Source organism: Polyodon spathula, chromosome 17 (genome assembly GCF_017654505.1).
Source record: "Polyodon spathula isolate WHYD16114869_AA chromosome 17, ASM1765450v1, whole genome shotgun sequence".
NCBI classification, from domain to species: domain Eukaryota; kingdom Metazoa; phylum Chordata; class Actinopteri; order Acipenseriformes; family Polyodontidae; genus Polyodon; species Polyodon spathula.
In genome coordinates, this window is record NC_054550.1 from 29,864,654 (window position 1) to 29,880,930 (window position 16,277).

The 16,277-nt window shown below is 37.5% G+C and overlaps 1 protein-coding gene across 3 annotated transcripts in view; it reads left to right on the forward strand.

Moving 5' to 3' along the window:
• Nucleotides 1-7,281, forward strand: part of LOC121330025 (tetratricopeptide repeat protein 7B-like) — a 34,013-nt gene extending 26,732 nt beyond the window's left edge. Inside the window, exon 22 of one of the 3 annotated variants that reach the window (XM_041276242.1) lies at nucleotides 5,258-7,281. In XM_041276242.1, coding sequence (XP_041132176.1) covers nucleotides 5,258-5,479 — 222 coding nt within the window. In that variant the 3' untranslated portion in view covers nucleotides 5,480-7,281. Of the gene's footprint in view, nucleotides 1-1,078; nucleotides 2,491-5,257 lie in introns of those variants that run through there. The other 2 variants (XM_041276240.1, XM_041276241.1) reach the window with 2 other exon arrangements.
• The last annotated feature ends 8,996 nt before the right edge of the window (nucleotides 7,282-16,277 follow it).

Sequence of the window (16,277 nt, forward strand, 5' to 3'; positions counted from 1 at the left end):
TGATTTTAAATAAAGAACATACTTATACCTAGGCCTATACACCATTAATATTAATCTTAGTTTTGCTGTCATGGTTTGAGCTTGATAGCTTCCAGATCATGATAATTATGCCCTTTATAATAGAGTATTTGACTATTCTTCAGATTCCCTTCAGATTTAAGCCTGGTCTTCAGGTAGGAAGCTGTTTTATGTTCATTTCAAACTGAGATCAGTGCTGACCAATGGTATGTGTAAACAAACACACCTAATGGCCCAAAAGGTGCATACTAGTTGAAAGTTCATGAAACGATTTGCTATAAAAATTATTTCAGGTAGTTTGCTTATAGGTCTTAAACACTGGAATTGCAAAATTCATGGATCATGTTTTTTTGCTAATGCCATGTGTGGTGTTAGGGGCTGGTCTAAAAATTAGACCGAACCCAGAGTATTATTTTAACAGAATACTTTTTCTATCACAAATTGATCAAGTAATGCTTAGATGATCAGTTGTTTTATTTTATCTACATACTATATATGAGATGTCCATATATCTATTTAGCTGTTTTGCAAAATGAAACTAATTCACCTGTAAATTCTTCTAAGGAACCAGAAGTTGTGTCTCTTTGCTGAATTGGGGAAAGTAGTGCAAATTAGCCTTTCGGGTGTCTGGAATAATAGGAAGCAGCAAATAGACAAGACACATGTGTTCGTCAGTGCTCCTGTCCCACTTAGGTGAACAGATAGAAGTGTAAATTACATGGGATTACATGAATCAAAAGAATAGTAAACAGAAAAATATGGAATATATAAATATTTTAGAGTAATGGAGTCCCAGCAGTCTGCTGTAAGGATAAATCTGTATTTGTAGGTGTTCCAAACCACTCAAACACAACACAATAATAGAAGCAACCGTTTCACTTAGGATATAATGATTAGGTAGAGGAGGGTGAGAAATTGCATTTTAGCATAAATCCAATTTAGACAGTCATATTTGTTTCTTTTAATGTAAATATTTCTATCAGTAATAGGAACTGTGCACCTCTACCAAAATGAACAAAATACAACATCTGTAATTGTTTGTATGTGTGCTTGTTTGCAGACCAAAGGATGCTGTAAAGCAGTAGTACTTTGTATTGCTGAGTACCATTACACTGCTGCACACACAAGAAGATCTCGGCTAGGTTGAGTCCCGCTTGAGCAAATTGACGATCTTGGCTGGGGACCCACAGGGAGTGCCTCGCTGGCCTTTGCCTTGCCACAGGCTTATGGAGATATCTGGGGATAGCTTGTCTTGTATCTCTTTAGAAACCACTGCAGGTCAGAACCTGTACAAGTCCAGCTGGAGACACCCTGGTTTCCCTCTTCAAGTTTTAATAGCTTGATAACATCTATTGCTTAGGTTAGGCAGATAAAAACAGGCCATTGACATGACATCAGGAATAGATGTCACACGTGTTGATCTTTAGTCCTACTGATTGGTTAGTGAGTTCCATCGATGATGCAACATTTATACTCATCATACTGTACCTGCATGGTTTCAGACTTGACTGTGATTGTCAGTTACCTGTGGCAATATCTTTAATTTACTGACATGACTTAATTTACATTAATCAAGTACAAAATAATATATTTTACTATTTTGTTTTCCATTTGTGGTTTTGCAAAGGTTTTGCTGGTCTTTCTGATTTTGAAAGTCTGCTAATTAAACTCATTGTTGCAACTGGATAAGAAGTCTTATATTTGGGCAAGAAGTGTGGCTGGCAATGAGTGTGGTCTGATTAGGGAAGACAGTGAGGCAAGAGCTTTGGAGAAACTGACTCATCCTTGGGGCCCCAGGGAAAGGTTTAGCTTTTAGTGTCTCACACCCAGTTAGAAAACAGCATTAAAACCTTAAAGTCGGGCATGTATCATCTCATGTCATTAAAAGAAAAGTTCTAGCTATATATAATGTATTCATTACCAAAAGCTGGTGTGAAATGCAAGTTTAAAAAAAAAAAGTTGACTCAGCCCAAATTTCCCACCCTCAACTTGAGGAAAAAATCTAATAGATGCATTTACTCCGAGCATTACAGTTATGCACTGCTTTTCATTTCCAGTTGTGAATACTCTCACATGTTTTTCTCCTTTTTTGTGAACTGTGGTATTGCTTGGCAAGTAGAAGAATACAGGGGTTCTCATTAGAACTGAGCCTAATAACGAAACACTGAAACTGTAAAAGTGTCTCTGAATTCCTCAGGAAGCTAATGAAGCTTTGTGACAGGGAGGACCCTATTGCTGGTTCAACTGTGCTGCTGCTGTGGTAAACAGGAAGTCTTGCCCACAGCTGAGCTAATTGGGAGGTCCTGATTGGCTGGTGGGAGGTGCCCGTGGAGCCTATACCTGTTTAAGAGCACAGCAGCGCCAGTTCCAGGCTACTACACCACAGCGATAGCTACACATTAGATCTGCCACGATTAAATCAAAAATCGATTTTTCGATCGATTCGATTCCTCATTATATACATCGATAAAATTCTGGACATTCGATTAAATAATTACATTTTTGAAATGTGCATAGTAAATATTATTATTGAAGTTTATCAACGAAACTGCACCGAACGCACTGCCTTGGCATTTACAGTATTTCTGCCAGAGAAGCAGTGGGCGTGCTCTTCTTCTCCTGCTCGTGTTAACTAGCATCTGATTTGCTGGTCCCATGCTACCTGCGACTCTGTTTTGAAAATGCTTTGTAAGTACACTCCTCAGTGTATTGGATGTAAACAAAAACAAAAAAATTAAAAAGCGCGCCACCTTGAATCCAGAGCAGGTTGACAGGCTTGTATTCCTGCCAAACAGCCTGTAAATAAATTGTGCACATTTGAAACTTTGGAGTTTCAAAATGAACTGTAATATAATGTATATTTAACAATATTTAATAACAATAAAAAATAATAATAAATAAACGATCAGTGATGATAATTTTTGAGTAACGATCAGCATGACCTGTGTAGCGGGTATGCATGTTGTGGTAAGTAAATCAATTAGCAGTATTATTATTATTATTATGATGATGTTTTAGGCAGGGATTTCTGCATTGTGTGTTTCATAGATAGTGAAGGTTAGGCGGTACAGTATTAACAAGATGCAATGTGTGATGTTGTAGCTGTCTCTGAATAAAAAATTTTAAAAAGACGGTTTTCATAAACTTGTCTAGTTTATATAGATTACATTCCAAAGTACGGTAATCTTTTTGTAATAAATATTTTAGTAACACCCTGTAGTATGTTAAACTTGCTTTAGGCTTGTTGTGAATGTTGTGTTTTTTTTTTATTTTCTCCTGACGCTGCCCAGGCGTAATTACCCCTCGCATTCAAATGTTGTGCACAAGCTTTAACTTAACTGCAATGCTATTAAAATAATCATGTCAAGGGGAGAGGAATGGAGCGAAAATATGTGGGCGGTACAATCATCGATATTTATTCGAATGGTAAATATTTTGTGTGCCCAATTATTCGCTTGCTATTTTGAGGCTTAAGTGACATCCCTACTCAGGCTGGCACTGAGCAAAAGTTTGCTTTGTTTACATTGAGGAGGAGACTGTCCGCTCCGCAGGACAACTACTACTTAACCTTTCCACTGCCAGTCAGTCATGTTGCTGTTTGTGTACCCTGGCGTTTACATCTTTTGTTGGCAATTTTTTAATACACGCATCACTATACTGTACTCAAATTTAAGGAATAAAGGAATACTGTATTTGCTTCAGTTGAAATTACTTCTAACCTGTCTTCATTATTTCATATATTGAACAAGCCCTTGTGTATGTTGCTTGCACTGCTCCTACAGTCAGTCTTTTATACATTTACAGTTCTTTACAATTTTGTAATTCACCTGGAATCTACAGACCTGTTGAATTAAAAGCCAAACCTGTCCATTGACAGCTGTTACAGCACAGGTTTGTATATATTAGGCCTTAAAGGCCTAAAATATATAAATTTGGATACGGCAGACGTGCTGTAATTTTAAATGCATCACATGCTGCAGTTTTTTAATTCTGTCCATGCTTGTTCTAGTATTACTGTATTAGATGCAAGCATGTGTCTTCCAGACGAAATATTTGTTTTGATCACCAACACTACCTTTCTGAGTTTTCTGATTTTAAATTAGTGTAGGCTGAAACAACAGTTTTTTGTATGTATAGGGTCCCTCCATGCAGCTGTATCATATATAGTGTTTAGTTAGCTTGCCAAGTTTTGACAGCTGCAAATAGACCTGTGGACATTGTTCATTAGACAAGCTGGTTACACTGCTGTACCAATAATTCTGTGGCTGTCTGGGTTTTTTTTTTTGGTTTTTTTTTATAGCTTTTAATACTGTCTGCTTTTCTTACTGCACAATACCTGCACCTACATAATTACCCTTTCTCCTTGTTGATCAGAACACATTTGTTGCAGATCCTGGTGTGACAAGAGGTGTAGATTATTTACTTGGTGTGCTTTTCTCTCTGTTTCTTCTATTAAATAAGGGCTTATGAAGAGTGTTCAGATTTCTTACTAAAACAAACCTGAAAGCCAAGAGTTGCTCAAAATGATACAATCTGTTTACAAAAGTTTAAAAAAAAAAAAAAAAAAAAACTACTTTTATTTAGAATTCCTAAAATAAGAATGTAAAAAATAAACAAACAGATAATTAGTTAAATTATATATTATATAATGACCCTTTGGGCATTTTACATTTGTGAATCTTATCAAGATGTGGAAAATCTTATTCAAAGGAAACACAGTGCGCTGTTATGGAAGCAGTTGCTAGGCGGCAGGCTTTATCCAAACAGCACATTTTAGCTGTGGGGGCGGTGTCAGGCAAACAGCAAAGAGCAAAAAAGCCTTAATTGACAACAGGCCTTGCTCAGTTCTCAAATAACTATAAACTGATAAAAGGGTGTACACCAGAAGCACGGGCGCTTTTTATTTCTTTTGTGTTCAAGCAAGTTGTTTTGATGAGCATTTCTGACTTAACATTGCAGTCTTTTAAAGGGTAAATTAACCCTTGCCATCTAAGCAATTTGTAAACTACAACAACTTCAAGGGTAATCAAAATTATAGGGTAGGCCTATAACACATTATTTTCGATTCCTGTTTTTATTGGGTGGATGTACAATATATCTTGACAAAAGGAAAGAATACGTTGCAAGTAAGTTCCTTACTGTTGCAATTTGGCCTTGGCAGCTACTTGGAAGTTCTGCTATGGGGGTGTTAAAAATAAAACCTATTAGAATTGTATTTTATTTTTTTTTCCTGTTGAAGGGCCTGATTCTTCACCGACTGGGTCGGTACAGTTTGTCTGAGAAGATCCTGCGTGATGCCGTGCAGGTGAATCCCACGTCTCATGATGTGTGGAACAGCCTGGGAGAGGTGCTGCAGACTCAAGGCCATGACGACGCAGCGACAGAGTGTTTCCTTGCAGCTCTGGAGCTGGAGGCAAGCAGCCCCATCCTTCCTTTCACCATCATTCCCAGGGCTCTCTGAACCAGCCACTGCAGCCAGCACTCCCAATATGGGCCACTTCGTACCCAAGCACTGTACAAAAACATTTAACAGTTCGACAAGCAGTTGTATGTGTTTTGGTCACAAAAGTAATTTGTTTATTAACAAAAAATATTAGGAGTTCTTGCATATACTGTGACATTTGTCAGCCAGTCTTCTAACATTACCCAGATCCCACACATGTACAGTAGGAAAGGTTGTCATTAAAATAGTTCGTGTTTTTTTCGCTACCTGTTCCCGTAGTATTTATGACAGTAGTCTAATATTCTGTGTACCAAGCAAGAGATTTTGTAAAAACTATTATGAATTCATTTCACTACAGGTTTATTTCACTGCAGGTATATATTTTCTAGGGCTTGGATAAACAGAAAATGTTACAGTCGTTGTTGAGGAAGCCAGGGTTAATCAACGTTATTTGTAACGCAATCAATAAAAAGAACATTCAAATCATCTCATGATTGTAGCTACGATGTTACTGGACCTAAGGCATAATTTGCTTGATGAACTGAATACAACAATGGCATTGATATAGGACAGCAGGAGAACAAGGACTATAATAAAATACACAAAAAATACCATTTAGGACAGGGATTCAGATATAAAACCATTAATGAACGGTACATCATTTGCCTGTGATGGGATAACTGTTAGGTCTTTTTTGCCAGTTTTTAAGGACAGTTTGCATGTTTTTGTGCAGTTGTTTTACTATTGAAAAGATAACACCATATTTTATTGTTATTGGCTTAGGCACTGTGAGTGGTTAAAAGCATAACAGAATCCTTTTACAGAGTAAAGATGCAAAAATAATGACCAATTCATAAAGCAATGGACATGTGCTGTACTGTAGTTTCTATTTATGTAATCAAACAATATGAATATATGTTTGCATTACATTAACTTTTGGGTAATGTAATTTACAGAACAATTATTAGAAGAATATTATTTTAGTAATTACCAGTATATTTTACTGTGGGTTGTGTCTGATACTGTGTCTGTTTTAAGAAGTTGCAATATTTATATTTTGTTCTGTAGTTGTCACTTACTTGAAGAATTTTTTTTTTTTAATTTGGATATAAGTTAGCACATTATTTAAGAGAGACATGTTTAAACTGGAAATTATGCTGACATTCCTTATTTGAAAGAGTGGCATCCTTATTCTTAATTAGTACTGTGTTTGCCAGGGGGCTCCATTACATTTGATGCATTTGTCACAAAAAAGAAACATAAAACTCTGTGATTCTCTAAAGAATGTAATACGGTGTCAATAAAAATGATTGGAATACACAGTTTATGTGTCATTCCATACGTAATTAAAACATCTTTATGGATCTCAGTGTCTTAAACCAGCAGAGTGTGATTTCTCAATAGAGCTATGCGAAGGCGGTTTCTTCATTACTGATGTACCTTGCACTCCAGGCCAATATAACCAAGCCCTTTTTTCTTTTTTAGAAAAACAACCATTTTAAGGGGGTGGGGGTGAGGCTGGTGAATTGGAAAAGGTGAGCGTGTTAGCTTAGATCTGCCCCATGATATTTTAAGTTCATACCTAAACCACTGGAAAGAGAAAAAATATTATTTATAATATATAAATATTTCATTGTTTTTGGAAAAGAGTAGCAGAAGTGCAGACAGGATCTCAGACTGATATTAGTGGTTAGCTTAGTGTTGGAGCAGAGATTAGCAGCTTTGGTGCCAGCATGCTAGCTGATATTAAGTAGCGCAGAGTAAACACTCTTTGTATTCTTCTATGGTAACATTGGACTAAGATTATTGCTAATTTGGAGCTGTGACACCAGTCATTTAAATGGAATTGTCTCAACACCTACAATCGTATATCTCTTCAGATTTAGATTTGCAGTGGTAGCTATGCATGTAATATCCATATCTATATAAACTCAAGGGTAGAATAAGGAGTAACATTAATATAAACTTAATAAAATAATATTGTGATAATAGTTTGGATTAGAACTCTTTTATACAGACTCAGTTTGTCAGATTTTTTTAGTGTTACCATGGTTATGAATATTACTTCACCCTAGTGTATGTATTTATGGGCCACAATATAAGGTTTTAAAACGAACAAGATTCATTCTAACAGGTATAAACTAGAGTGCTCCGAAATCAAATATAAAACAGCTGAAAATGAATAATGTAACCTATTAAAAATACCTTAACAAACAGAGGGGGTAGGGAAGACAAAAATGTTTTCAAATTATTGACGGTACTAATCTCTCTTTAGCAAATTAAAGCTTTGGTATAATTTACAGTTAGAAGTAAATCACAAAGGACATGCAGGAACTGTATTTGGTAATTGACAGTTTTTAGAGCAGTTTTGCCAGGAGGGTATTAAGAATATTGAGAGTGCTAGAGTGCTGCAGCAGCAGTGTCTGTATTTGTTAAATCTCAGCTCTTGGAGACTTTCCTCTTTTCATATCTGACTGTTATCATCGCAGTGCAGTTCTTCACTTTGCATTAACTATGCACTGGCTTATAGTTAATGTTAACTAAGGCTACAGCTTAAATGTGCTTTATGGTGCTGCTGTGTTACAATATGTTGCTGCTGCCAGATGTCAATCTACCATTTTCATGGAAGCAAATTAAAAGTAATTTCCAGTGGTTAATATTCTATGGTAGTCAACCCCAGTCTAGTGTAGCTGCCAGCAAATCAACAACCAATTAATACACCAGTCTGAAACTAAAGATTTTTCTGGCCTTTTACAAAATAAAACATCCAAACTTTGCATTGAAAGGAAATTATTGATGAATCAGGCTCCATTTTCTTTATCTCCTTAAACACCACTGGCATTCAAAAGAACTGATCTAATCCCTTATAAACTTGTGAACAAAGTGATAAACTTCTAAGGTCTCTCCATATTCTGTGGCCCTCTAACCTGTTTAGATTGTGTACCTCAGTGATGGTTCGGGATAAATCATGCCTGTGTGACTCCAGGGATGTCCTTAATAGGACAAGGGTAGAGATTAGGTTATAAACCTCCAGCATCTACAACTATGTCCTTGTCCTACATTTTGTGTTCTATATTTTCTTCTGTTAATCTTGCAGTGTGCTAGAATCCAGTATAACTTTTTCAACTTTCAGTTTATATATTCCATCTTCGCTCCCCCCCCCCCCCCCACCCCCCCGAAAAAGAAAACACCTTAAAAAAACATGCTTGAGCATTAATAATACTTTTTATTTATTTATTTTTTACTGGTAATACCTACAGAATATTATATATTATATGTGTATTATCACACGGTTGGGTCTTAAAAACCACTGGTCTACTCATTAGTTGAGTTAGTGAGAAATTAAGTATGTTTTTACCTTACAAATACCTGTAACAACCCACTGAGAATAATACATTGAAATATTGCAACTACTTCTGTTATAGCAACCTGAGAATTGTCCCTACGGGTGCACAGACCATAATCTCTTAACAACTGCAGAAATAGTTTAAAGAGCTGACTTTTTTTTTATGCAATCCCAGTGTTCATTTAAAACACAAGTTCACCGATTGTTCAAGCATTTTGCATGGCTTGATTTGGAGGGGGCAACACAATGAGCTTAAAGGATCTCAGCATGAAGAAATTAATTTTAAAATGATTTCATACCCCGTTTATTAATTGAATTTAGATGCATTCGAAGGAATCAACATTAAAATGGAATCTGTCCAAAGCAGCTTTAAACTCAAATAATTTGTTTCAAAGAATGAGTTCCACTGATTTTTGTTAGATTGTGGATAAGGATCCAGTCTGCGTTGTGCCCCCTGATCAAAGCAATCTAACCCTTATACTGCGGCCTCCCCTCTGCTATATGTGTTATTTAAAAATATTTCTTGTGACATGTGCCTCTCCCTTTGTAGAATCTATTGACCTTTCTTGGTGCGCATCGCTTGTGCTAGCTCATCCACACTGTTAGTTGCCACGTCTTCTCTGCAGAGATTCGAATGCTGCACTGAAGCTACTTTATCAGTGCTGAAGTGTCTAAATAATTTACACAAGGCTAAGTAATTATGCCAAGCCTGCTAAAAAGGAAGGGAAATTAGATAGCTGAGATGCAATATTTGACAGGTGAAAAGGCAAGTAGTATATTATTGAGATTTACAGGATAGTGGTATGTTGCATATAGCAGTCCTTGGCTTTTGGGGTGGGGGGATATGTTACTTTCATTTTTGGTCAGAAAACCGAATGATACAGAAGAACACAGCAGTAATTGTTTACATGCCAAACAGCCTAATCTCTGGAGGTGTGTTGGGAGTCATTAACTGAGCTACTGCAGGATGCAACTCTGAGCCCTTCACCTTCAGTCACAGTGTGGGTGATGCTAGACAAATATCATTGGATGAGTAAAGGTACAAATGATATTCCACTGCTGGCTAAGTGAAAATACAGCTAAAACACCACAAGTGAGCTGTCAATTACTTAACTAGACCCTTAATTGAACCGATAATTTGCTTAATTAGACCTTTCAAATTGTTTTTATTTATTTATTTATTTATTTTTTATCTCTTTTGCAGGGTTCAAGTTACTTATAAACCATTATAGCTGTTATAACAGTTTACAAGTAACTGAAATAAACACTACATCATTTTTTTACACAATGTGTTGTCTTCCCTATGAAGATCTTTAAAAATGTTCTCATGCCTGTGATCTCTGGAGTTCTGGGTCTGAATCTGGCTCATTAGTACATATCACAAAGCCTCCATGCAGTTTGTCATAATATGCCACAATTGGCAGCCTAGGACTGAATGACGAAGGGTGTTCTAGTCAGGACAGGGGTGCTGGAAAAAGCTTGAAAATCTCACTGCAGTGGTTCAGATCTCTGTCCTTTGTGTTCATTGTCCTTGAGGAGGATGTGGCATTTAGGCTCTGTGAGGAAGAATAACAACATTCACTTAGTTCAGACACTGGAAGTGTTAATGAACACAACATCTCTGCATAGCCCAGCTATTCTATACACTGCAGTGCCTGCTTACATAATACTGTGACTGACTGACAACACACACACACACACACTCGCAGGTAGCTGAGCATGGTCTAATAAAAACAGAAGTCATCTCTGTGCTGTTGCACAACTTGCCGGCTTTTAGCTTCTTTCTGGAAACATGCCTTTGTTGTGACCGGCTCTTTAGCAGGAATAGAACATTATCTCAATCACCAAGAAGTAGATTTTCAGTACTGGGGACATTTTGTATACATATGTCTATCAGTCAGATGACATATACTCAAGAACAGTTTCCGTTTGAAGGAAATTGCAATCATGACACAGCATATGCAGTTTATAGAAAGTCTTGCACATTAAAAGCAGCCCTTTTATTGGCTTGTGATGTCGACTGTTTCAGCTGAACCCGCCTCTCATGTATTGTACAGATGACTGCGTGTTGCCCTACATACTGTGAAGAGTCTAGCCGTACTCTCTTTAGGACAAGATCATTTAAACCGCAGTAACTGACGATGTCAGCATCAGTCACTCTCGCATCTCTCAATGCTTTTGCCTCTTGATTGCTGCTTTAAAAAGACAGAAATCAATATGTCTCTTTCTCAGTGATGGGAAAGCTTACAGAAAACGAAATGTGAGTTATTGGCTGCAGGAGCTTAAAACTGCATCAGGGAAATTGATTGTACTCAAGTGGCATTTTTACCACCAGCAGATTTCGAAAGGGGTAGGAATCATTTTGTGGAAAACCAGCATTTAGGGAAGTAAGAAAATCATGGAAGACATTTAAATTGATACAGCACCTGATGCTTTCAAAATCCGTGACCTGCTCTTAATTATCTCATAGATTAGATTCATTACACTTTTCTAAACAATCAGAGTTTCTCAATCCTGACTATGCTGGACCGAATATTCCTTTCATAGCAGCATTGAACATGTGTGTTTTGACAATTTCACTTAAAATTGTGAAATGCAATACAGCCAACACCAAAATAACATACTAAAAAATTTCTATGACGCCATCTTCTATTTAATACTAGAATTCAACTCAAAGAAACGTTTTTCAATAGCCAATTTAACTTAAAATCAGCCAATAGGAATCTGCCAATTAAAAAGGAATCATTTTTACTTAAGTAAAAGATTAATTTTTGCAAGTTCATAAAGTTTTCTAAGCAGCATTAAACGATACTGTTTTCACAGTTTATGCGTAAGGAATGTGAAGCTTTCATTTGAGGTATGGGTCATATCTGGAATTCGGCTTTCATTCTCTTTTGCTCAACCCTATCTTTTTTTTTTTTACAGGCTGGAACAGCCTCTAAAATACGTTATTGTTTATGGCTGTGAAAGAAAAAATAAAAAAATAACAGTAAACAGCTCTGAGTAAGAAAGAAAAAAGGGTACTAATAAACTGCTTCTGAGGGCTGACTCAGCAGCTCGGAAGGAATAGTCTGTCACTTTTTTCTGTGAGTTGTATTAAGGGAGTCAATTAACAAGTTAAGTGTGACACCATTCATCTTCAGCGTTTGACAAGGGATTTTTAACAATAAATGTATTGCTTGTGGTGTTAAAATTGATGGTTGAAACCACCTGCTATTGAGTAAGATCCATAGATAGATTTTCATTCAAAGATTGAAGCTCAGCATTGCTAGGTGTAGTATAGGATTGTTAGTGTGGGATTATTAAACTGTTTGGCCCAGCTTGAATTTTGGTCCGGCAGGAGTCACAATTGAAGGGAGATACAGGTGCAAAGGAGGGACGATGGAGAAAGACTTGCAGAATATTTTGTTCTGTATAGTACAGGGTAGCCAGCAGGGTTAGTGGAGCAGGCTGAGCCTCGCCCATAGAATTACAGAACGCCTTCCTTTAAAAAGGTTACAGTAGGTTGAGAAAAGACTCTATAGGCATGGATTCCCTGATGGTACTGTTAATGAAGAGCAAGGGCTGTAAGGCAGGCAAGCAGAGTGCTTCATTTAACCAAGTACGTTACCATCATGAACACATATGTTTGCTTATTTCACACAAAGAATATGGAAGTGTGCAATGGGTAAAAGTTGTGCAAATATTGTACTTTGGTCCTTTTACTAATACTGTACTAATATAGTAGTACTGTACTTTTGTTTGCTTTATAACATTCTGGTACTGTTACTACTCTGGTGTCATTTTACCAATAGATCTGACCATTGTAGCTACCCTAATGCAATCATTGCCACTAACACTCCAGACCGTTGCACTGCCAGTCTAGCTCCATTACATTTCCGTTGAAGATCTTTTTGTAGGATTAAACCACAGCCATGATCTTTGTTAACATGATCCCCCATCACATGGTATTTACATATTCTCTTTTCTTATTGGGTAACAGGTTCACACGGGTAGTTTGTGCGACCCAGTAAATACAGCACAGCCAGGGTGCTGTCTCATCAGCTGTTGATTTTTAATGAGATCTCTCCTTATATCACAAGGTCCTCATCCCTTAAGTACATTCTGAAGCCTAAAATCCTCAAATCCTGGGCATGTAACTATAAAGGTACTGGATGTGTATGTAAAAAAAAAAACATAAAACTGTTTTCAAAATGCTACGGCCTCAGGGGGCCTCAGGGGGCCTCAGGGGGCTCCCAAGTGTCACATCCAGTAAAAGCACTCTGCGTGGGAGTGTAGGATGCGCCCTAGGGCCTGGAGTTCGAGTCCAGGCTATTCCACAGCCAACCATGGACGGGCGCTCCCGGCTGACGGCACACGCTTCGGCGAACAGCATGCGTTCATCTTCGGCTTCCTGAGTCAGCGCAGGGGTGGGAGAGGTGAGCTGAGCCTAAAAATAATTGCACATATCAAATTGGGAGAAAATAATAAAAAATAATTGGCAACGATTTATAAAAAAAAAAAAGCTAAGGCCTCTGATAATAACACTTTTAATGGCTACTGATTATAATAACTCTTAAGAAAAACATGACATGATGGAATGTTCACGAGAGTGTGAGATCTTAGAATGTGTTCAGATGAAGTACTCTGATTGGTGAGGAGCTTTTTAATAATGTTAACCTGTCAGCACCAGTAGATCAATAGTAGACTTACTAAATCATACTATTACACAGAACCCAGAAGGTAATACCAACATTGAGTATTATGCCTCATGAGGATGGCAAAAGAAAAGGACATTTTTGTTTTTCTGTAGTAAGAGCAGCTCAATATTTTATCTGGCATACTGTGTGGCCAATTAGTTCCAGCAACAATTAAAGACTTACTTTGTTATTGGCTTGGGGTACAGATTTAGAAATGTAGATAAAGGGCAGAAACATCTAGGGAATAAGTGCACAGTGAAGCAAGATCAAAAACTAGACAAACTGATCAAAAATATGTTATAATGAATTGACAAGCAGGGAAATTAGCACCTGTCAACACCGACAACAGTATTACTTGATTTTGAGAACTACATTTGAGAACAGAATATGATTGTGTGAGATGATATTTGCTCCTAGTCTGCCATACTATACTATTTTTTCATATGAGAACCTGTTTATGTTGAAATCTGCCTAAAACAATGGTTTTAGGTTCCCGAAGCAATGTAAAATATTTAGCCTTAGTCTCTATTGAAGCAGCACACAGTAACGCACCTACTCCATCACTCCACAAACAGAACACTGGCAAAGACAGCTGGACAAAGTTATGTGTAGCTTCTAAAAGGAGGTGACGAAACGTGCATGGCAGTTTAAAACAATGGATTAAACAGTCAGTGATCGCCTTTACACCCACTGTACTTTGGTAATGAAGGTGCAACTATTAGAAGAGGCTCATTAGTATGGTAATGAATGGCTTACTCGGCTGGGTTTCAGCTTCCTCAGTTACACGCAAGGGAACCGTGACAATTGCGCTGCTGTAACTGTATCTATTAATGGCTCCTCAGCTTTCCATTCACTGCAGTGTGTGGGGAAGGGTGGCACACAGAGCTGGGATGGACTTGGCATTACCACCTGCAGCCAAAAGAATGAGCAGGAGCATCACATAGGACTGGGCTTACAACCCTTTTAATTGACGTAACTCATATTTGATACAAATCTGTATTTTGGCAGGCACAGTCCACGTAAATATTTTCTCCTAATAAAAGTAACCTGCTGTTGTTGCAAGAGTAGAAGCAGGCTCCCACACTGCTCATAAAGGGAGTGCCTATCTGCACTGTAGCAGCAACAGCACTCCAGCTTGTTGGCACTCTGCACGCCAGATGCATGAATGCACAATTCAATGTCAACCATAAAGCCTACTGGTACTGTCTTTAAGTGAAGTTAACTATGGTTAGCAAATCTGCTTCTTTAATTGCAATAGTGTGCATTAGTGCCATTGTAATAAGATGTCTGCTCCTGACCTTATACTGTGTAAGATACCTAAAATACTGAAATGTGTGTTTCTAACTTTGAGTTAACTACTACCATACATTATACAAAAGTACGATGAGTAATAGTGTATCAAATATAGACACAGATATCCATGAAATATTTTGACTAGACTACCTGAATTTTTTAATTTATTTTTATTGGCCCACCTTCATTTCAGTTCAGGACTGCATGTCTTTCTATTCCTAAACTGATTCTGTTATGTTGTTACAGTCACAGTGTATCTAAAGGATCTAACGAGACTTCTGTTTAGATATGCAACATGATTATTTTTCTGCATCAGACAGGCATCCGTGCTTTCATTCCTGTTGTGGGTGTTGACTGTGTTTGTCCAATACATCTTCACATGATTGCTTTATCACCCTGTATTATATTAAATTGATTCCCCTGGTCTTCCATTGGCTGTCCCTCAGTTGACTCAGTGGTCAGTATGGGCTTGTGAGTTCATTGCTGTAGTAGGATCATCTGTTGCACTTTAATTTGGTGGGTGCTTTTTTTTTTCTTCTGGAGATATTCCAGTAGGCATCCACACAGTTAAGGGAAGGCTTTATGCAGAGCATGACAATGACAAGTGCCAGAACTTTAAGCATTCTCCAAACGGTACTGTATTGTTTAAAAACATTAGCTAGCTATTTCAGCAATTATATCTGACCACCTCATAAATACAACAAATCAAATTAATTTGTTAGAAGTACCTCAATGTATTCCTAAGATATAGACACGCAGACAAATTAAAAGCGGACTGTGCAGGAGCCTGGAGGTCACTACAGTACACTGGAGAAGGGTATATCTTCGTCAAGCAGATCTTGAAGATCTTGGGTATTCCATCTCAATTTATTGACAGGCATACCTGAGGATTTGTATCTTCTGCTCAATATATTTCCATGGGTGCTAGCCACATATACGGAATCAGGGGAATCCACTTCCTTGTGGCTTTCCAGAACAAATGTTGACCACAAGACTTCCCTTCTCTTTCAAGATATCTTATCACAAATCTTATAATCCTGTGTTGCTAAACTATTGACAGCAAACCAAGGGTTGCAATAATCTTCTTTGTAACTGAACAGCCATGTGGATTATAATATTTAAAAAGACACTGCAGTAAAAAAAAAAAAAAAAAATCAATGCAGTAAATACCACTGAAGGCTCACTATCACTGCACTGTGACTCGAGAAAGTTAGTTTCAATTAGAACATCTTATTTCAGAAGTGAGGCTGTTCTTGACGGAATACACTGGTGCACTAATGTTTCTTTCTCTTTCTGATCCCTGTTAACTTGCCAGAACCTTTAAGGTAAATCTTACCGAGTAAATGAAGTGTGGATACAGGCATTTGCTGTTATGCTTGTATTACTCTGCATTACAACATGGGAGGTCATGGGACAGTGAATTAGTGCACTAGTCTTTCTTCTTTGGAGGTCTGGGTTTGAATATTTCCTGCAAATAGTCAGCAGTGTACATCACAAA